Source organism: Rattus norvegicus, chromosome 6 (genome assembly GCF_021556685.1).
Source record: "Rattus norvegicus strain SHRSP/BbbUtx chromosome 6, alternate assembly SHRSP_T2T, whole genome shotgun sequence".
Taxonomy (NCBI): domain Eukaryota; kingdom Metazoa; phylum Chordata; class Mammalia; order Rodentia; family Muridae; genus Rattus; species Rattus norvegicus.
In genome coordinates, this window is record NC_141539.1 from 104,207,355 (window position 1) to 104,228,536 (window position 21,182).

At 47.8% G+C, this 21,182-nt stretch overlaps 2 protein-coding genes across 2 annotated transcripts in view; one reads left to right on the forward strand and one right to left on the reverse strand.

Annotated features, from left to right (window-relative positions):
- The window catches only part of Plekhh1 (pleckstrin homology, MyTH4 and FERM domain containing H1), a 49,299-nt gene that overhangs the window by 8,424 nt on the left and 19,693 nt on the right, over positions 1–21,182 (forward strand). The window contains 7 exon segments of the mRNA NM_001395591.1: positions 2,151–2,311; positions 10,260–10,322; positions 11,271–11,420; positions 14,553–14,636; positions 16,716–16,797; positions 16,893–17,644; positions 20,876–20,954. Coding sequence (NP_001382520.1) covers positions 2,189–2,311; positions 10,260–10,322; positions 11,271–11,420; positions 14,553–14,636; positions 16,716–16,797; positions 16,893–17,644; positions 20,876–20,954 — 1,333 coding nt within the window. The 5' untranslated portion in view covers positions 2,151–2,188.
- The window catches only part of Pigh (phosphatidylinositol glycan anchor biosynthesis, class H), a 28,705-nt gene continuing 28,118 nt past the window's right edge, over positions 20,596–21,182 (reverse strand). Inside the window, exon 5 of the mRNA XM_087553860.1 lies at positions 20,596–21,040. Coding sequence (XP_087409986.1) covers positions 20,918–21,040 — 123 coding nt within the window. The 3' untranslated portion in view covers positions 20,596–20,917. The remainder of the gene's footprint in view (positions 21,041–21,182) is intronic.

The following is a 21,182-nucleotide window of genomic DNA, read 5'->3' on the forward strand; positions in this document are numbered from 1 at the left end:
TGGAAAACTTCAAGGCAGAGACCTCTGCTTCTTCAGTGGCCGAGCCTAGAATGGGATCTGACAGTATGGCAGTTGAGGAGACAGTTAAATGAAAAACAAGGGAGGGGGTGGGGATTTAGCTCAGTGGTAGAACGCTTGCCTAGCAAGCGCAAGGCCCTGGGTTCGGTCCTCAGCTCCGGGGAGGAAAAAAAAAAGAAAAACAAGGGGGCCCTGTTCGTATCCAGTTGGAATAGCTACCATCTAGAAAGCAGGTGACAGCAAATGCTGGCAAGGATGTGGAGAAAGAGGGAGTCACTGCTAAAAGGAATGTAAACGTAATCTAGTACAGTATAGCAATTACCATGGAAGTTTCTCCAGAAATTAAAAACCAGGAAGGAGTTCATGAACCTCCACCCTAACTGGGGAGCTATGGACAATAGATGGCTTCCTAGGGGAGAGTCAGTTTTCTTTGAGGGTGTGGCCTGGTAGGTGCCTCATGCTCTGGTGGGTGGCACCACACCTAGAAGTATATGGACACCACGCATTGCAGTCACGTTATTTTTTTAAATGCCATAAAAAATTAAGAGTATAACTTCCAAATGACTCAGCTGTGCTACTCCTGGGCATATTCCCAAAGGACTCCCTGTCCTACCAACTCGGTGGGACACTCGACAAGCTTGCTCATCCATGTCACCATCTTACTGTTCATTATACAAAGCAAAGGGAGCCCACCTGTAAGTTCAACCGTGGGTATGGAAATGTGGTGTATGCCAAATGGAGGTTTGTTCAGCTGTAAATAAAAATGTAACCGTGAAATCTTTAGAAAAACCGATAAATCTGGAAATGGTTTTATTAAGCAAGGTGACCTGGTCTCAGAAAGTCTCTACCTCTACCTCTTCTTACCTCACACGTGGATCTTTTTTTTTTTTCTTTTTTCTTTTTTTCGGAGCTGGGGACCGAACCCAGGGCCTTGCGCTTGCTAGGCAAGCGCTCTACCACTGAGCTAAATCCCCAACCCTGTCACACGTGGATCTTAACTTTCAGTGTGTGTGTGTGTGTGTGTGTGTGTGTGTGTGTGTGTGTGTGTGTGTGTGTGTGTATGTGTCTGTGTGTGTGTGTCTGTGTGTGTGTCTGTGTGTCTGTGTATATGTGTCTGTGTGTATGTGTCTGTGTGTGTGTGTAGGTTTTGAGCAAGGGTGGGTATAGGTTCTAGAGCCCTGCCATCCAAGTTGAGTAGCCTTCATTTCATCCCAACAGCTGTGACTATTTACAAGTGACCTCCCCCACCCCCATGGTGCTTGTTGACTGTTGAAGTTCCCACATAGAAGGAAGGGTTGGGAAGAGCCATTGGGCCCTCCCCTGAGATTCCTGAAGCTTCCCTCTCACCTCCTGCCCTCACTTCACATGACCTTGTGGGATAGAGTATATAAACTGGAATGTTAGAGTGAGGAGATACCATCTATGCTCCTATAGGGAGGTTGTCACCCATGCTGGGGTGAAAAGGCTTTGTAGTCTCCCACATTCCTGTAAGTACCCTTCACCTGTGTTCTGTAAGTAAGCCTGATAAATTCATTGATTTCCCAGGCTGGACTTCGGTGGGATTATGTTTGATTTGCTGTTGGTGCTGTATGAGGAAGAAGTTGGTGTTTGTTTACATCTTCCCAAGTTGAGAGTTGAGCAACAGTTGGGAAACTAGAAAGGGAACAAGAGAGGGAAGAGTGGTGCTGAGAAGGTGGTGTGGGCAAGAGTGCATGTGACAGGAAATAGAAGAAGGTGCCTGTTGGGCCAAGTGGGGCATCGGGTTGGAGGAGGAGAGTGGACAAAAGCAACTTCTATCTGAAAATACCACAATAAAACCTAATGCTTTGCATACTAATTAAGAGAATTTAAAGCCTGGAACTCTTTATAAGGTTCATTTACCAAAATATAAAAACAGACAACAATCAGAAGAAAGCGGGTTCTTCTTAAGGTGTCTTAAGTTTTGTTCTGAAGCTGCTCAGCCCTCTGGTCCTATCTCTGGATGCCCTGGCTGAGAGAAGGGGGACACAGTAGGGAGAGTTGGAACTACCTCTCCTCCTCACCTGTTGTCTCTGCCCTTTGCTCCCCTTTTCTCCTTCCCTCACGTTGCTCCTCCTCCTCCTCCTCAGACTCTCTTTTCTTTCCATTCTCAGTGTGCTGGATCTTGGAACTCCTGGGAGTATTTGGAATCATGGCAGAAGTCAAGGTGGAGGTGGTTGGCATAGACTGGCAGAAGCGCTGCCTTTCCCTGGAGACACAGCTTTTCCGCTTCCGCCTGCAGGCCAGCAAGATAAGGGAGCTGCTGGCTGACAAGGTGAGTCTCTGGAGAGGAGGCTGTCCCTTCCTCACATCAGGGCGGGGCGGACAGAACACACTCTCTCTCTTGCTCACTCAGTTACTCCCTCGATCGCTAAGATTCTGCTATATTTTTCACGAAAAATGGAAACTCAAAAGCTGTCATGTGGCATTTCTCCTGACTCTGCCACCTCAGGTGTCACATAGGAACGAATGGCACAGTTGAGCTGGGCATGGCGTGGCCCAGTTTAAATCTCAGCACTCAGGAAGCAGAGGCCGTCAGAGCTCTGAGTTCAAAGCCTCTTCCCTCTTCCAAGGATTCAAGGTCAACCTGGGCTATGTAGTGAGATGGTCAGAAACAATTAAAATTTAAAAACAATATGGTCTTCTTGGTTCTCTGTCACTTAGCGTGCTAGTGGCTTATCATTCTCATCCTCATTTCTCTTGCTGGTACTACTGCTGTTAACACTTTACCCTCATTTTGGGCTGGATGACTCTTTAAGAGAACAATGGGAATCCCCACCCTCTGCCCATCCCTTATTATCAGAAGAGCCTGATTTTCTGGGGACAGCAAACAAGCTTTGGAAAAAGACAAGCCTGGCTCTGTGAACTTCCACCTCTCAGGCCCAGGGCAGTATTATACCTCTGAGTTATTTTGAGACTTGTAACAGATAACTTATGTAAGAGTTCAGACACAAATTAAGTAATGTGAACAGGTGTGTTATCTTTATAAGCTTAGGTAGGCTGGTCTGCAAAACTGAGCACTGTTGTCACATTTCTCTGGGAAGGTACATTCACGTGGCTGACTCTCACAAGTATCTCCTGTTTAGAGAGTGGAGCCCTGCAGTTAAAATGTATTTGTGTGGGGGCTGGGGATTTAGCTCAGTGGTAGAGCGCTTACCTAGGAAGCACAAGGCCCTGGGTTCGGTCCCCAGCTCCGAAAAAAAGAACCAAAAAAAAATGTATTTGTGTGGGTACACAGCAGGTGAATGACTCAACTAACTGCTCTCTTGATGGTTCTGATTACAGTATCAGAGTGCTTAGCTAATCCTTTCTTGGTACAAAGGTAAAGCTCAGCTCACCCCTTATAAGTACACGGAGCCTTGATTAGTAAAGCTGGAAAGAAAGGAACGAATGACCTGTTCCTTTTGGTGTTCCTGCAACCTGGGGTTTGGGAAAGCAAGTGGGTCAAGTCACTTCCCACAGCTGAGGCGTGGCCTCGGACTAGATTGGATTTGAACTCTTGAACGTGGGGTCTGCTGGCATTGCTTTCTTAGTTCAGAAGGCATAGGGTTCCTGTAGTGGGTATGGCCACCTCAGGGAAAGGGTAGTGGGTCTGAGGATGGCGTGGTCAGAACCCCTGTGTCGGAGTCACCTTGCAGCTTGCTTGTTTAGGGTGTCTGTTCTTGGATTGCTCAGTCTTCTTACCCTAAGTCTTCGGGGTGCTGTTAATATCTGGTTAACGGGCTCCTAGAAAATGGCTTTGTCAGTATGAAGTTTGAGGACCTTGCTTTTGTGGTGTTGGTGGAGGGAGTAAGGTAAAGAAACTGTAAGGGGGGCTCTGCTCAGCCAAGTGGGCTGAGGCATATCCCAGGGGAAGACTTCTAAAATAAAAATACAACAAGGAATTAGCATCAGATAAAACAAAGTAGAGGACCTCGAATGGAGCCCATAGGAACTCTGAGGGGATGAGAGATAAGCAGCACTTATCTTGGAGAAACAAGACTTCAGTACAGGTCACACAGGAGTTCCCAGGAATCAGAATTAGTGAAGATGAGTGTAAAACCCAAGTGACCAGTGCCTAGGGGTAATCTATAGTTAGTAGGGATTCACATGTGCAAGAGACAGCTGCACTTCTGACAATACAGCCATGGACAAGAGACTATAAATTAATTTACTAAAAACTACTAATCGTAGAATAAAGAAATTGAAAACTCGAGACAAGAATAACACTGTAGGGCTGGAGAGATGGCTCAGTGGTTAAGAGCACACTGGCTGCTCTTCCAGAGGTCCTGAGTTCAAACCCCAGCAGCCACACGGTGGCTCACAACCATCTGTAATGAGATCCGATGCCCTCTTCTGTTGTGTCTAGTGTGTGAAATAAATAAATCTTAAAAAAAAAAACAAAAAACAAAACAAAACCCAAAGTTCTAGATCAGGGTTCTGGCCCTCATTTAAAAAAAAAAGAATAACACTGTTTCAAAAAGACCAGCTGACTTTAAAAGCCAGCTAGAACTTTGAGAAAGTCTCCTGGTTGAAATTAGCTTTTCAGTGGATAGAATATATACCAGGTTGGGCACCATAAGATGGATTGTGTGTCTATTACTAGGAATAAAATCTAGTGCCTCCCGTGTGGCCGTATGGCAGGTAGGCGCTCTCCCAGAAGGTATGAATACACACACACACACACACACACACACACACACACACACACACACGATACAGCATGATGTGACTGCAGGATGCTGAGAACGTGTACATTCCAAATCACACTCCCTAAGAGCCATGGAGGAGAGGGAGTATTTGAAAAGCTAATGCCTAAAAACACTGCAAACTTGAGAAAAGAGGTGAAGCTGCAGATTCAGAGAACACAAGGAATGAGAACAGGATACAAGACTTAAACCTCTTTGTCTTCTGTTTTTAGCTACTTAACAGTGTGGCTGCTGTAAGAACCAAACGGCGGCTTAGACCAGACACACCAAATGGTGGCTTAGACCAGACACATGCTTGTGTCTGTCAAGTGTGGCTTCCCAGACAGCAGCAGTCTAGCCCTGAGCTGGGCGACAGTTTACCCTGGTGCCCCTGGTCTCACTCTCCTTCTAAGTGTATAATCCAGAGGTTGCCTGTATCCCTTCTGCCCAGATCCCACTGGCCAAATCTTAGTCACATGGTCATGCTCAGCATCAAAGAAAGCTGGGAACCCAGGACCCCATACGTGCTGCACAAGCACTCTACCACTGAGTTACCATCTCAGTAATCAGCTGTCTTTGAGTCTGGAATAATGAAAGTGATAATGAGTAGAAATAAGTTATACGCTAACTCAGATCATAGAGTGAGGAAATGGAATAAAACGTCTCCTGGATACAGATGGTAAATAGGAAAGGAAGGGGGATTATAAGCCAGGTATGGTAGACAGTGCCTGTAATCCCAGCAGCACTCAGGAGGAATTCACCTCCTGATTTTCTTGCAGAAGGGTCATGGCAAGGTCAAGTTAGGCTACATGAGATTTTGGCTCAAAAAACAAAAGGAGAGAGGACCTACAGAAGGGACAAATACAGTGGTAGAAATAAATCTAAATATATCAGTCACAGGTGACATATAAGAACTATATGATATATGAAAGTAGGAAATGGTCTAGTTAGGTGCTAGCATCTGCCTGTGATCACAGCACTGGGGAGATTGATGGAGTGTTCTAAAGCCACCAAGGACATCAACTAGAACCCCAAACCTTTGCCTTTACTTGTACTGTTTTGTCCAGTGTGTAAGAAAGGTAGTAGGGCACGGACTTTAGGGTGTTGGGAATCAGGCCCAGGGCTTTGTCCGAGGTAAGCAATGTTTTATTTCTCTGAGTTACACCCCCAGCTTTTGGGGAATTTTGAGACAGTCTCACAGGGCCCAGGCTGGCCTTCAATTTCTAAGTAGCCAAAAATAACCTTGAACGTGTGCTTCTGCCCCCACTTCCTAAGTGCTGGGGTTATAGGCATGCACTCCCACACCTGGCTTGAGCCCCCTTTTCAGGACAGTTGAGACCCAGGTCTCAGCTCAGGTCTTCTCAGGTAGCTCTGGGCATGGCCGCACTGGGTGCAGGAGAGTGCCTGCTACTCCACTACTGTGAGGTTGGTATTTCACAGTGCTGCCATGTGTCACAAGTTCTTGTGGACATGAGGCGTTGAATACCAATCTGGTGCCAAGTGCTTTTCGTCAGATTGCTAGAGCCAAGTCCTAGGGAGCTTGTGAGTCTTAACTGCAGCTGGTGAAAGTGGATCCTTGACAGCTGGGTAAACCCGACACCCTGGCTGGCAGGTCCTGAGAAACCCACACACTAAGAGGAGAGCTGAGGACAAGCTCTTAGGAATCCCTCTTCGGGGAGGAACCAGAAGCAGAGTGGCTTGCCCATAGAGCCTGAGTTCCCAGGAGAGGAAAGGAGGTGTGGAGAGGCAGCAGCGGCATCAGTGAAAGGAGAGCTCACACTTAAGAAGTGATGCATCAGCCTGATTACACCTGCGAAAGTGCAGAAAATCTGTCTTCATAAAAACAAACATAAAATTCCTCCTCATTCAAGGCCAGTATTGCTAATTGAGTGCAACAGAAGACACACAGATGGCCATGGTGCATGCCTGTGCATGTCGCCTTTAATCTAGCACTCAGGAGGCTGAGGCAGGAGGATCGTGAATTTGAGAATAGCATGGACTACATAAGTAGAGTCTCTGTGTCACAAACCAAAATAAAAATGCTTTTAAAATTTATTTTACTTTACATTTATGTGTGTGTGTTTTGCCTACATGTATGTATGTGCCCGCAGAGGTTAGAAGAGGATCTTGGATCCCCTAGAACTGGAGTTATAGAGAGTTGTGAGCCACCATGTGGGTGCTGAGAATCAAACCCAGGTCCTCTGCAAGAGCAGCAAATGCTTTTAACTTCTGAGCCATGTCTCTGGTCCCTCAAAAGTTCCTTTTCAAAAAGGGAGGGCTGGAGAGATGGCTCCAGGGTTAAGAGCACTTGCTACTCTTGCAGAGGACCTGAATTCAGTTCCCAGTAGACATGTCTGGCAGCCTGTAACTCCAGATCCAGATCTGACACCCTCTTTGGGTTCCACAAGCACCAAGCATGCATGTTGTGTGCACACATATACTTATCAACTCATGCATTCACATAAACAATAAAGCCTTCAATAAAGGGGGAAACCAGTTCTATATGTTTAAAATCATTCAGTGTTCAGAAGCTAGTTTTGGGACCTCTTCCTTCCCCCAAAAAGAGGCATAGAAGTGAGTGCAGAGTTCTCAGGAGCTCCAAGTGTCCTGAAAAGCTGATCGCAGGGAGGGTTTGCAACCATCAGCAGCTGAGGGACAGAGCTGCTTGCTAGTGGCTGACAGGGGGCCACTGGCTCTGGATGGCCTTACAGGGTTTCTCTGGTGTAGACCAGGCTGGCCTCGAACTCAGAAATCTGCCTGCCTCTGCCTCCTTAGTGCTGGGATTAAAGGCATGCACCACCACCACAGACCGGCTAAGACAAATTTTTCCATGTGACAAAATTAGAAAATGTGAGACAATAATTGTGGACGGTCATAAATGTGAATTATTTCCCAAGGCAAGCCTATGGCTTTTGAGCCACAGAACAGATGTTAGAGCTACTGTCTAACCGTCTGGGAAAGTTGTTGAGGAGCCAAGACCTTCCTGTTCAACATTTCATTGTACTCTTAGCGTACTCACAGTTTTACATTGTAAAACTAAAGATTTTATGGGTGGGGCAGCCACTTCTGTCCCTGTAGTATAGTTCTGTGCGGTGAGAAACTGGCTGAAGGTCAGGGAGCCCCAGACCGGCCTAGGACCGTGTGGTTTGACCTAAGTGATACTTAGTTTGGCACAACATCCCTCTCTCCTAGATGAGCTGAGTGAGTAATTTGTTCATGGTGACTCAATTCAGTAGAAGGGAAGAAGTGCACTTGGCCTTGGCCCTTCTCACCGGTTGGGAGACCTGTGCGTATAACTTTGAGTTTTACCTGGACCTTTGCAGGAGCATCCCCCAACTGCTCCTCAGATGCAGTGTCTACCAAGTAGCTGTGTCTTCTAGACCCACGGGAAGGCAGCCTCAGAAAAGAGACTCTCGGGGCCTCAGACAGGACCTGTGGCTCTGCTGTGACCTTCCCTGACCCACACCAGCACAGCTTCTCTTCTTCCCTTCCCACCTTTGCTCAAGGAAAGCAGAACTGTAGCTGAGGTGTGCCTGTGAAAAGACACAGGGGATTGCTTACTGTTTCTAACGTCAAGCCAACGTCCAGGCTGAGGGAGACAGGGTTACATTTCTGGAGAAGTCAACTCCTCAGTGAACAGCAGCTGGATCAGTGCTGGCGTTTGGAAAACAAAGGGCTCTGAGCCTACCCACCCGCAAAGAGAAGGGTGGGGTGTGTCTCTCACGCATGAACAATGTAGGTGTGTTGCCCTGGGGCAGGAGAGAGAGAGAAAGCAGCTAGCGCCATCTCAGGGAAGGCACAGGACCTTTGACATGAGAGCGTATGAATTAATGGTAAGTGGTTCGTCAGCACACAGAGGTGCAGCTGAGGAACCTATGCTGCACACTAGGCTGTGGGCGTGTGGGGACTGCAAAGGGATGTCCTGTAGGCCATGGGCTGTACCTTAGGCTGCAGCTTAGAGCTTGTCCCTGAAGAGCCCCTGCATAAGATTTCAGAATTAGCCTTTAACCCCAGCCCTCAGGAGGCAGAGGCGGCCAGGTCTCTGTGTAAATCCCATGCGAGATAAGTGCTTTACCACTGACCACCTCCAGCCAGCAAAGCAGGTAGGTGACTAGGTAGGTAGATGGCTTTGTTTTTTAAATTACACAATGTATCTGTATAGGTGCACATGTCATAGCCCATGTGTGGAGGTCAGAGGACAACTTTGTGGAGCCAACTCTCTCCTACCTTTATGTGGGATCAGAGATGAGCTCAGACCCCAGGCTTGCACAGCAAACATCCTCCATCTGCTGAGCCGTCTGGCTGGCCCAGTATATATTTTATTTGTTTGTTTTGGTTTGCTTATTTATTTATTTATTTACTTACTTACTTACTTACTTACTTACTTATTAAGACATGATCTTATGTGGCCCAAGCTGTCAAGAATTTTGTATGTGCTAGTCCTGGATTTTTTTTATCTTTCTGTCCCCGCCTCTCAGGGCTGTTACTGCAAGTGTACACTGCTATGCCCTGTGCAAGATAGAATTTTAAAAATACATGCTATTATTTTGTGTGTGTGCATCTGTCTGTATGTCTGTGTGTCCATCATGCGTGTATGTGGTGAGAATACAGTTTTCAGGGTTTGTCTCTTATCCTTTTCCTTCCCACCTCTGCACTTGCTGGCTTGTTCCTGGCCAGGTCTGTCTCTGCCTCCCAATGGACCCCGTCTCATGGTAGAAGTGCTGGGATCACAGATTTGAGCCATCTCATCTGTTTCCAGAGATAGAATCAGATTGTCAGCAAATGCTTACCTAGCAGGTGCTTTTACCTACTTAGCCAGAAATCTTTTTAATTTAGGAGTTGATGGATCATCATACCCCTGAGTTTCCTTTGATCCTCAGCACACACACAAACTTACAAATACTTGAGTGTCTTTTTTGTTCGTTTGTTTGTTTCCTGCTCCCATTCCCCATGATCTTATGCTGTAGCTCTAACTGCCCTGGAACTTGCTATGTAGACCAGACTGGCCATGGAGTCACAGAAATGCACCTGCCTCTGCCTCCGAATGCTGGGACTAAAGGTGTGCACTATCATGTCTGGCCTTTTTCTAGTCCTTTAAAATTAGTGAAGTCAAGTAAGAGGATACTAATGAATGCCACTACCCCAGCTGGTCAGACACTTGGAGTGGAGGAAGCATTCCCTTACACTGGCAGAAAGTGGACATGATCTGTGCTGGCACATGGGCAGACAGCAGTGTGGCCTATCCATCACCCAGTGCAGAGAAAAAAGAGGCAATAGAGAGGAGACCAAGGCAGGGTTGGAGTGGCAGTGTTCAGGAAAAATTACAGTGACCTGCTATCCTACATGGTGGCTTTTTGTCCTACAATGATGACAGCAGCCATACTACTTCATCTGCTGAGAATTGCCGTGGAAAGTCTCTAGCCTGACAACCTGGAGCCATTTCCACAGGCAGTTGAAGTCTGACCCAAGTATGATGTCTGTGCACCTGAGTGCCCTTATACCACTGTCATCATCAGGACCTGGTACCAATCTCTCTCCTCCCTCTGCCTTGAACAGATGCAGGAGCTGGAGCAGAGGCTGCTGGAGGCTGAGCAGAGAGCTGAAAATGCAGAAACTCAGGTAACTGTGTGGGGGAGTGCTGGGGAAAATGATCTTCCTTTCCCATGGCCACATGGGCACACGCTTAAGAAGAACCTCCAGTCATAGGCGGGGCTCAAACCCGTCGAGGCACTAGGATCTTCTGTGCTGACAAGGAAGGAGACGAGGGTAGTGAATGGGTGTGTTAGTCCAAACTGGCCTCGCTGTGCTGAGGGAAACTGCAGTCCGTGTTTGTCATGTCCTTGTGACTGGTACACAATTAACGTGGAGCCTGCTTCCCCTGTCATTCAGGAATAATCCACACTGAAGGACATTTCACTGTCTTTTAGCGGGATCTTACACCGGCGTGTACAACCTATGGGGTCTGCATGTATCCCAGAACAACACAACACATGTGTAGGTGACACTGTCATGTTACAGTGTCAGTGTATGGACACTCCTGCCTGGAACGCACAGCCTTCTTGGTTGCCATTGGAGAGAATTCACTGGGTACCCATGTACCAGATTTTTAAAGACTTCAGAGCAATACAGAGAGTTGAAGGTCATTCAGGGTCACAGAGCAGGACCCTGCCTCAAAACAACAACACTGTAAATACGTTAGCCCAGGAGTATGTGCTGTTTCTACTTGCAGTTGGCTGGTTAGATGAATGGCAGGGCCCTGTCCAACTCTGAGAGAGTTAGGAAATCTGAGCACATGGATGTCCTGTGAGGAGCAAATATCTCTGCCCCAGTGGGGTGGGAGCTGCTCAGCCCCCGATGTAACTGGTTTTCAGAGCAGCCGGAATGAGTTCTCAGTCCTCAGTCCTCAGTCCCTTCTTCGGCACAGATTAAGGCATCACTGGTCATTTCATTAATTGGCCCAGATTCCCCTGAAGTATCAAGGGGTTAGCCCATTCCCTATCATATTAGCCACTGCACATGGTTCACGAGCGGTCTGAAACCTTATGGGCACTCGTTGGTGCTTTTCAGGTGGGTGTGATGGAAGAAAAGATAAAGCTGTCCAACCTGAAGAGTGTGGACTCCACAGGCAGCTTGCACCAAAAGTACCAAGAATTGCTGAAAGCCATGCAAGGCAAAGATGAGCTCATCGGCCAGCTGCAGGCACAGCTGGAGAAGCAGGTAGGGGTTAATGTGGGCCAATGTGAGGCAGAGCCTGTTTCCCCTCTCAGCATCTGCATCAGTTGGCCTCGGTGTCCCTAGGCCCTGTGCTTGAGCCCTGGGGTGGTGGGGAAACCTTCCTTTCATGAGACTCTTCTTTTACATGGCAGTCATTAGCGTCTTCTTCATCTGTTCATTAGAAGCTAGGGGAATATAGAGGAAGTAGACCTGAGGGGAATGTCACCTCTGCTGCTTGCTGCTCTCTAGGGAAATTAACTGACTCACACCTTGGAGGTTACGAAGCCTCTGAGGTTTGGGGAGTAATTACCCCTAGGTATCTGTGGTATCAGACTTGTGGTTAGGACTTGCTAAGGAGATCTTTTCCTTCTCTGTGGTGGCCTTGTGCCAGGCCATCATGTGCTACTTGATACTTGGCTGTAGTGAGACTGAAATGGTGTAGGACTGGATTGTCCACAGATGGTTGGCCAAAGTTTCTCAATGAACCTGGACAGGCAGAGAACAGAGTTGTCACTGAAAATGGAGACTCCGCATGAGTACATGGGAGCCTAACAGACCACTGTCCAGTATTGAAGCAAGTTGGCCTTCTTGCTCCTAGGGGCTTCCAGAGCCCCTTTGGCCCTTCCTTTTGCTACTTTTGCTACTTCCTGTGCACAGACTTCCCCTTCATGGTCTTTTAAGCACCATCATGGAGCCCAGTCTGGCTCTGAACTCATCTTCCTGCCTCTACCTTCCGAGTTCTGGGGTTATGGACATGTGGCCCCATGTCTTTTCCATTCCAGTTCCGTCTCCTTTGTCACTGGTCTTATCTACCCAGCTTTGCCCTGGTGCCATATTGCCATCCATTCCCCATAACAAGCCCAAGGATAGAGTGGAGGCTTTGACTTATCTGCATGTGTATTTGCTGTAAAGGTTCCAGCAGATTCAAGCAGTTCCTTCAGTCATCGTGGGTGAGTGGAAATTGTCAGTACTCACTGAACAGTCCCTGACTGGATGTGCCTTTTATGCACTGATTTTAGAGATGTTTTTTCCTCTGAGTGACTCAGAGTTGGAAGAAGTGGCAGGCAGCATTCTGATGGTTGGTGGGGCAGAATGGCTTGCTCCCAGGTGAGGCTGAAAATGTCTACAATTATAATCAGTAGGGAAATTATAACTGATGTTAGAGAACTGAAGTCTGCCTGCTCTTTGTACAAAGCCAAAGGCCTTACTTGTTTTCTGGCTTTGCAAGTCATATACTCAGTGTGGCAACTGCCCAGTTCTGCTGTTAGAGTGTGAAATAAAACGTGATGATCTGTAAATGAGTGGGTGTGGCTGTGTTCCAATAAATCTTTGTCTATAAAAATGTGTAGGACACAAACAGGTGGCAGACTTTCCTTTGGCCTCAGGGATACTGTTTACCAGCCTTGAACTAGGTGTCCTTTAAGGTCCTTCCAGGTCTGAATCGCTGATCTGACATTCCCAGCTCCTCTTCACAGCCTTCTGGTTTGGAGTCTGTCTGTCATCTGAGTGTCAGGCACTTTGCACTAGGAGTTTAAGGAGAGTCATTTCTGCTCAGTTCTGAACAGCTCACGTGCTTCATGCTGTTCCGGTCTGGAAGTAGTTCTCTTTGCGAGCTAGCTGATACCTGTGGTGCAGCACTGCACTCTGCACTCTTACTTCAACTTGGAATGGCCCAACAAGAGGGGCCATCTTACCTTTCATTTTAGAGTGTATATTTGAGCCCAGGGAGATAGGCTCAGTGCCTTATAGCAGGAAAGCTTCGTGTAGAACCAGACCTGTTATTTCATTCTGGGCTTCCTCGTAAGCTCTGCCCAGCTCTGACCCTCAGACTCACACTCTCGTTCATGGTGGTCATGGGCGTGTGCTCTCCCATGGAGCTCAGTTTTCACTGTAATGTGGTGGAGTTAGACTCAGGCTGGCCTCAAACCCAGAAATCAGACAGGCTGCCTCCCTAGTGTTGAACAAAAGGCCTGGCTACATGAACACCTTTTCGATCATTGATTATTTTGAGAAATACTACTTCTATGCGCATTTATCTCTTAATGTATGGTATAGTAAAAAAAAAAATTAAAAACAATAAAACCTACAAAACTACACTCCCAACTCCATCCAGAAGGGACTAAAATGCTAAGTGACCTTTGCCCTCTCTCCCCAGTGTTCATTCCCACCCTCTCTGGTCTTTGTGTATCAGACTGTCGTTTTGTGGTTGTGCCATGCTTACTGAAGTAAGTCCGTTGGTGGGCACTCGGGCTCGCTCGGGCTTTGGATTTCCTGTGTTGTGTTGTTTTCTCAAGTAGTATTTCAGTGAGCGCTTCCATGGCTCGTTAGGCCAGGGATGTGTATGCACGAAATGTCGGCAGATGTTGTCTAGCTGTCTCCACAAAGGTCTTGCCAGTTTGTGTGAGAGTTGCTCCCAGTATTGTTGACATTGGGGGTAATATCAAAGTAGTCTGATAGAGGGAAGTGATGTCCCCTGCATCTGTATGCCTAAAGTCATGGCTGAGCTTCACCCCTTCATGGGTTCTTTCTTTGTTGACTCTGTTCAGACCCTTTGCGTGTTTATTTGACTGTTTGTGGGAATACCCCTTTGTGTGTTGTTTTTGTTACAGATCCTTCTTAGCTAGGTCTTTTGTTTTGTTTGGAAAACGGGTCTCTGTATTTGCCCAGGCTGGTCTTGAACCTGTGTTTAACTGCTCTTCCCACCTCGGCCTTGTGTACAGTTGAGTGCACACTGCCCACCACCATGGCCGCCTTCCACTGGTGTTTCAGTTTCTTCAGCTGCTTTTCTTTTGTCACACAGTAATTTATAGTGATGATACAGGATGATAGTGACTTACTAGTTTTTTCTTCCGTGGGTTTTTAGAATTTATATTATGCTTAGGAAAAAGCCCTTCCTAAGTTAACTTTTGTTTTAATCAGGATTTTGTTGTATAGTTCAGTCTGATTTTGGGATCCACCTGCCTCAGCTCCTAAGTACTGAGGTTGTAAGTGTGTGGGTATCATGCCCAAGAAGAATGTGTTTTAAAAAGTGTAATGTAATTAGTTTTCTCTGCTGCAGCGCCATGTCCCATCACTGTGCTTCTCTTGGCTTCCCTCCTCCCTTGCTGTCACTAACCAAAGGCTGTCTCTTTGCAGAAGCAGACAAGAGCTGAAGAAGCCAAAATTGTTCAAGAAAAAGCTGCAAAGATCAAGGAATGGGTGACAGTAAAGTTAGCAGAGGTGAGTTAAAACCTCGGCCTGAGGGCCTCCTGGGCCTGCCTCTGCCCAGCTAACCTGGCCCTGCCTCTGCCCAGCTAACCTGGCCCTGCCTCTGCCCAGCTAACCTGGCCCTGCCTCTGCCCAGCTAACCTGGCCCTGCCTCTGCCCAGCTAACCTGGCCCTGCCTCTGCCCAGCTAACCTGGCCCTGCCTCTGCCCAGCTAACCTGGCCCTGCCTCTGCCCAGCTAGCCGGCCTGCGCCTGCCCTGATTCTGTTTATCAGAGTCCTGCCAGGCTTTGCTTCAGACACAGCCAGCTCCACTTTCCCCTTCTCCACTTTGTCTTTCTAATCACTTCCCTTTTCCTTTTGTCTGGGTCACCCTTCCTGAAGCCTTCCAGCCAACCCCTGGGTTGAGGCTGGGAAAAGGGATCAGTAGCTAGAAGTTCCAGAATCCTCTCAGCTGCTTTTCTGTGAGCACACTCACAGTGCCATTTATTCTTTGTCTTACTTCTTTTTAAAAATATTGTAACGCATGGGCTGCAGAGATGGCTCAGTGGTTAAGAGCGGGCACCGCTCTTATCGTGGGCCTGAGTTCAGTTCCAAGGACCTAAGTTGAGCACAACTGCTTATACCTCCAGCTCCAGGGGCTCACACACATGCACACACACAAACCAAAAATAAATCTTATTTTAAAAGAAATTGTGGTCAGCCTTGATGTGGCAGCGCACACTTTTAATCCCAGCACGTGGGAGGCAGAAATCTGTGAGTTTAAGACCAGCCTGGGCTACACAGTGAAACCCTGACTCAAAAAATGTGTGGTAAAGTATACACAAACTTTGCCATTTTAACTGTTCATTAAGTATCCAATGCAGAGGTGCTGAACACACACACACACACACACACACACACACACACACACACACACACACACACACACAATATAGCATATTGTGTGTGCGTCATCACCATCCATTTCCAAAACTTCTCACGCACCTCCAGTTCTCTCCTCTCACAGACCTCTTACCTCTCTCTCTGTAGACTTCATCATTCATTACAACTGGGTTAGGAGGCCAGGACTAGACACTTAGAGCATTTCTAGCAAGCAGACAGGGCTCTTTTTAAACTGTGAGTTCTTGGGGACAAAATAAATACCTCCCAAACCCACTATCTGGCCCTTGCTGCAAAGAGTTCAAGAAAAGTGTGTTGGGTTTAATTTAATAGAAAATTCAGTGGTTAAGAGCTCTTCCAGAGGTCCTGATGAGTTCAAACCCCACAACCACATGATGGCTCACAACCATCTGTAGTGAGATCTGATGCCCTCTTCTGGTGTGTCTGAAGACAGTGATAGTGTACTTATAATAAATAAATAAATCTTTTAAAAAAAAATAGTCACCACAGGGATAGAACTCACAAATACCATAGGGAGAGAATCAAAGTGGATTTGAGAAGTGCACATCCCATGTAACTACTTAGCTAGAAAGTGAACATGGGTCCAGCTAAATTGGTACATGGGAATATTATATAAATCCGTTAAGCAGGAGAATCTGGTAAGAATCTCCCGCTCCTCCTGTGGGGAGGGAACAGCGTGCTTGTGAAAGGGCAAGGCCGGAAGTGTCAGGGGCTGACAGCTGCCATCAGGAGTAGCAGCTTCAGCATCGTTTCAGCAGCTCGCTGAAGTAGATTGTTTTCTGTGCGTGTGTTATATTTTCACAAATTTAAAAAGAGGAAAGAACGAAAATTGCCAGTTCCAGGACAGCTAGGCTACAAACACACAAAAAACAAAAATCCAAGTCATGGTGTGTATACACACACACACACACACACACACAGAGAGAGAGAGAGAGAGAGAGAGAGAGAGAGAGAGAGAGAGAGAATGAGAGAGAGAATGAATGAGAATGAGAGAGAATGAGAATGAGTGTGCAGGGGTTATGAAATGATATCACGTACTATTTTTCAAAGATTTGGACTTTTAGGCTTTTGGATTATGTGCATGAACAGAGATTGGGCATTGCTTCCTTATTGCTAGGTATTAAACTGTGGCCTCCAGCTCAGGGCATGTGCTCTGCTGAGTGACACAGCCCTCATTTTCTTTTTGCCCAGCTTGAAATGGAGAATCAACACCTGAAGACCTGTAATCAGCAGCTAGTGGAGCAGGTGGCAGCCCTTCAGGATGCTCTTGAGGGTAAGTGGACCAGCTGGGAATTTGTATGCACCCCAAGAGGTGGGACAGAGGAAAGACGTTCTCAGCGGATATCCCTGGTCTTGCCTCGTCCACAGATCTTCGTATGACACCTTCAGAGGAGCTGCTAGGTGTTCCAGAGGGGACCCCAGAGGGGGATCCTGTCCCTTCAGGGCCCAGTGCCCAGCCTGTGGAGCAGGACAGTAATCCCAATACCCAAATTTCGAAGGTGGCTGTGCCTACGCCTCTGGGCACCCTGCAGAGCAAGGACTTTCTGTCAGAAGCCAGAAGTCCCGAGGATTTGAGTTTCAGCATGGCCCATCCTGGAGACATTGCAGAGGCCAAGACACTTCAATCTCATCTTCAGAGAGAGGGCTCTCCCAGTCAGCCGTTCATGAAGCCTGGCAGCCCCAGATGTGGGTCAGCCTCTTACAGGGAGGGTCTGATCACTGCTCAGGGAGGGACATTCCCTGGGACCAAGATCTCTGCCAGGGAAGGTGGCCCGGGTAGTAGCTTGACCCTGCCAAAGGTGCGGGCTCCCAGCATCCCCCGGGACAGCTTTCAAGTGGCCAAAAGGCACCACAGTCAGCCCCAGGTGGGCCCTGGGCATGTTAACCATGTGGTAAGCATTGAGATTGGGGCCCTGTCAGCCCTCCACTCATCTGGCCTCCCCAAGTCTGAAGCCAGAGCTAAAGTCCGGGAAGAAGCCGAGAAGATGGAGATGGAGGAACTGCCTCCAATGGGCAAGAAGGGAGAAAGAGAGAGCCTGAAGCCCCGCAGAGGTGAACTGGAGGGAGTGGAACCGGAGAACAAGCCGCCGACGCCCCCACTGCACCGGTTTCCATCCTGGGTAAGTGACTTCATCAGGGAAGAGCCAACCATAGGCATGGTTTTCTCTGAGAGTATCCAGGGCCCAGCATGAGATAAGGCTCATTCTCACAGCAGTGGTGGTGAGGCTGGCAGGCAGGCCTGCCTGACCCACTCACCTAGGCAGAGCAGAGCCAGAGTCTGGCATGACATGTGCCCATGCCAAACCGGATGTTCCGTGTGTCTTCTCATTCACCTGATTCTGAGGCGACACATTCGAGAGTGAAGAGCTGTGCCCAAGGTCAAGCCACTGTGCTGAATTTCTACCTGTGAGCCTAGGCAAGTCTCCTATCTCCAAAGTGGGGGGTGTGATTGCTAATAGGGTTTATTTATTTATTTACACTGAATTTGGGGGAGAGGTGTCATGTGCCACCGTTCCCAGGTAAAGGTCAGGACAAAACTTACAGGAGTCAGTTTTCTCCTTTTCACTGTACAGATTCTGGGAGTCAAATTCAAGTTGTCGGGCTTGGTGGCAAGGGCCTTTACCCACTGAGCTATCTGGCTGCTCCTACTAATAGAGTTCCTAGGGGGATTGAATGTATATTGAGGGGCTAGAGAGATGGTTCAGCTCTTCCAAAAGACCCAGGTTTGAGTCCCTGCACCCCTATGGTCCTAGCTCACAACTGTCTGCAACTACAGTTTCAGGAGATCAGATGACCTCTTCTGGTCTCCTCAGGCACCAAGTGCACACACAGACATGCAGACAAACCTCCCTACATATTAAAGTCAGTTAATTAAAGTGTGTGTTAAACAAGTGCCTGTAAGTGGTTAGTGTCTTCCATTGCTATTTTTGTCCCTGAGCCTTCGCTTCCTTATAGGTGACATTTTACACAGTGACATGGTGTCTAGGTGGAGGTGGGATCCAGATAAAATGAGGCTGACCATACACTGATACAGGGTGAAGATGGGGACAGGGTTCTTTCCACTGGTCTGCTTCTCTGTCTGACGTCCGTGATAGAAGGTTAGAATAAAACCAGGGAGAGTGGGTATTACTAGTTCGCGGGTTGCTGAGAGGTTGACACAAAGGCCTAGCGCAGAGCCTGACCTTACCCTGAACGTACCCTCGTCTTCATAAGGGATAGGTGTTGTCTCCTTTGATTGAGAGGAAACTACCCCAGATCAGGCTGTTAGTGAAGGAAGAGGCTTTCAGTAGCTGTGCGTCTGTCTTGTGCACAACCCCAGCCCTCAGCAGTGACTACAGGCCAGCTCTCTGGGTGCTACAAGAGCACCTCGAGATTCAAGTCATGAGTGTTGAGCAAGGTTGGAAGTCGGGACAGTAGGTGACAAAGTGTGGCATCCCAGGTAGCTAGACCAGACTTTAAGTGCTGGCTGCCGGCCCCTGCTGTTCATTGCAATCTTGTTCTGCAGCCCTGAAGCTAGATGGGGACAAGGGAACAGTTAGACAGAGGTGCTGAAAGAGAGTCTGTTCAGTAGGTGTTTTCTGAAAGAACTGTTGTTCATGTCTGCCATTTTACCAGAAAGTAGCTACTCACTGTGGTGGTTAACAGTGGGTTTTACATTTTGCCCAGACATGTTAAGTGAGTATACACATGTGTATGAGAGAGTGAAAGAGCAAGAAAGAAGAAAAAAGAGGACAAATAAATGAGAAGCTTTAGCCAGGTGAACGCTGAGGGCGAGAGAAGGAGCCCAGGAGTCTAGGCCAGCCTGGCAACACAATGACACCTCCTCAGATAGCCCAGAGCACAGAAGCCCCAAGTGCAGCCCTTTTCAGCTGCACTCAGGAGTGACGGTGTTAAGGCTCACTGTTGGTCTTTCCAATGACCCCCCACTTCATCTGGCACCCAGGAACCCCAGTTTCCAGCAGTGCGGTATAAGGAGAGGCTGTCTCCTATTTTCAGTTGCCTTTGTAACTTGCTTCTGAGGAAAGAGCTGCCAGCTCATCACGGTTCCTAGCTAAGCTTAGACATCCCCTCGGGCAGGGCCAGCAGCAGTGGCCACCAGCAAAGTCTGGAATTCAGAGAAGAACATCCTCGTCCAAGTGATTGAGGGCACAGTACACCTTCTTTTGCAGTGATCCTTTGACAACTGTGAGGGAAACACTCAGTGACCTTTGTCCAACAGGGCTGTCTTTTGTTTGACCTTCCCCCAACTTAGAGTTTCATTTCCTTTATGAAGTAAGAGCCTGTCCTTGGTGCAAGTCCCTGCATGATCTATGAGCAGAGATCTATACCCAGCTAGTGCTCACCCTTGATGTAGCTGTCCTGCCTGATGCAGTCTGCTGTCCTCCACCGGTCTTGCCACAGCTCTGGTTACCTCAGCAAATCACTCTACATTACCCCCAACTGCCCCCTCTTAGGCCACACCCCAGTATTCATCCCTGCCTCTTAGTTGCTTCTCTGGTCCAGCATGTCAGACTTTCCGGTCAGCTCCTGTGACTCAGCAGTCACCTGAGAGGGGGTTTGCATTCCCTGTAGGGGTAGTGGAGCAAACAGCTTGGAGCAGCCTGGAAAGGGCCTTCTAGGCTGTTGGAGCAAAACTCTGAGTCAGCTTCGGACTCAGAGGCCTGTATAGTTAGTATAGTGTATAGAATTTTCTGCAGAAATGCTTTAGTATAGGGATCCGGAGCCCTGTGGGACTGCAGCAGCTTTGCAGTTAGCCTTGGAAGATATATATATATATATATATATATATATATATATATATATATATATATATATATATATGTGTGTGTGTGTGTGTGTGTGTGTGTGTGTGTGTGTGTGTGTAGGAAGCTAATGCACCCTAGTCCTGAACAGCTGAATTACAAAATTGTATCTATCTCCCTGTGGCTCTCCCTTCTCACTGTCAACACACTTAACCTCTGGGGTTGACACCCGGGGACCCAGGGGTCTCTAAAACAGGCCAGAATCCAAGGAGAGATCAAGGGAAGGGGTGGAGGCCAGGGGCATGGATATCTGTTGGGTATGGATTATGTCCTGCTTATATTACACATTTATTTGTATTTATGCATTATATTATACATTAATGACTTAATTTTAAGAGTTTTAGCAGGCTCTTAAAAACTCAGTATTTTAGAGCTGAGAAATTAAGGCTTAGAAATGAAGACATTTGTTTAAAATACCTTAGCCAGTAACCAGCTCTTCGGGAGTGGTGAACCCAGTTCTGCCTACCACCCAAGTCATGTCTTCCCTCCACTTTCTTGGAAGGGCTGAGGTGAGCATAGTCCCTGACCATCTGGGACTTTTTCTTTCAGGAGCGCAGGATCTATGCGATGGCCACATCAGGCATGCAGCTGTCAGATGTGTCGTCCCGAAATACTGCTTCCTGTTTCGGTGAGTACAAGTGGTGTGTGGAGGCCTACAGATCTCCTTATGGGCCTGGCCCCCGTTCCCTGGGTGCAGCAGGCATGGAGGACTGCCTGGAAACAGAAAGCGGGTTGTTCAGTTTCTCATTAGCAAAGAAGATCCTCAAGTTTCACCTCCTGACTCTTAGTGTTTCCCTCCTGCAGGGCTGGCCTGGGGGTGGTTGGGTGGGTGGGAGAGCCCTGAACCCCGTGGTTC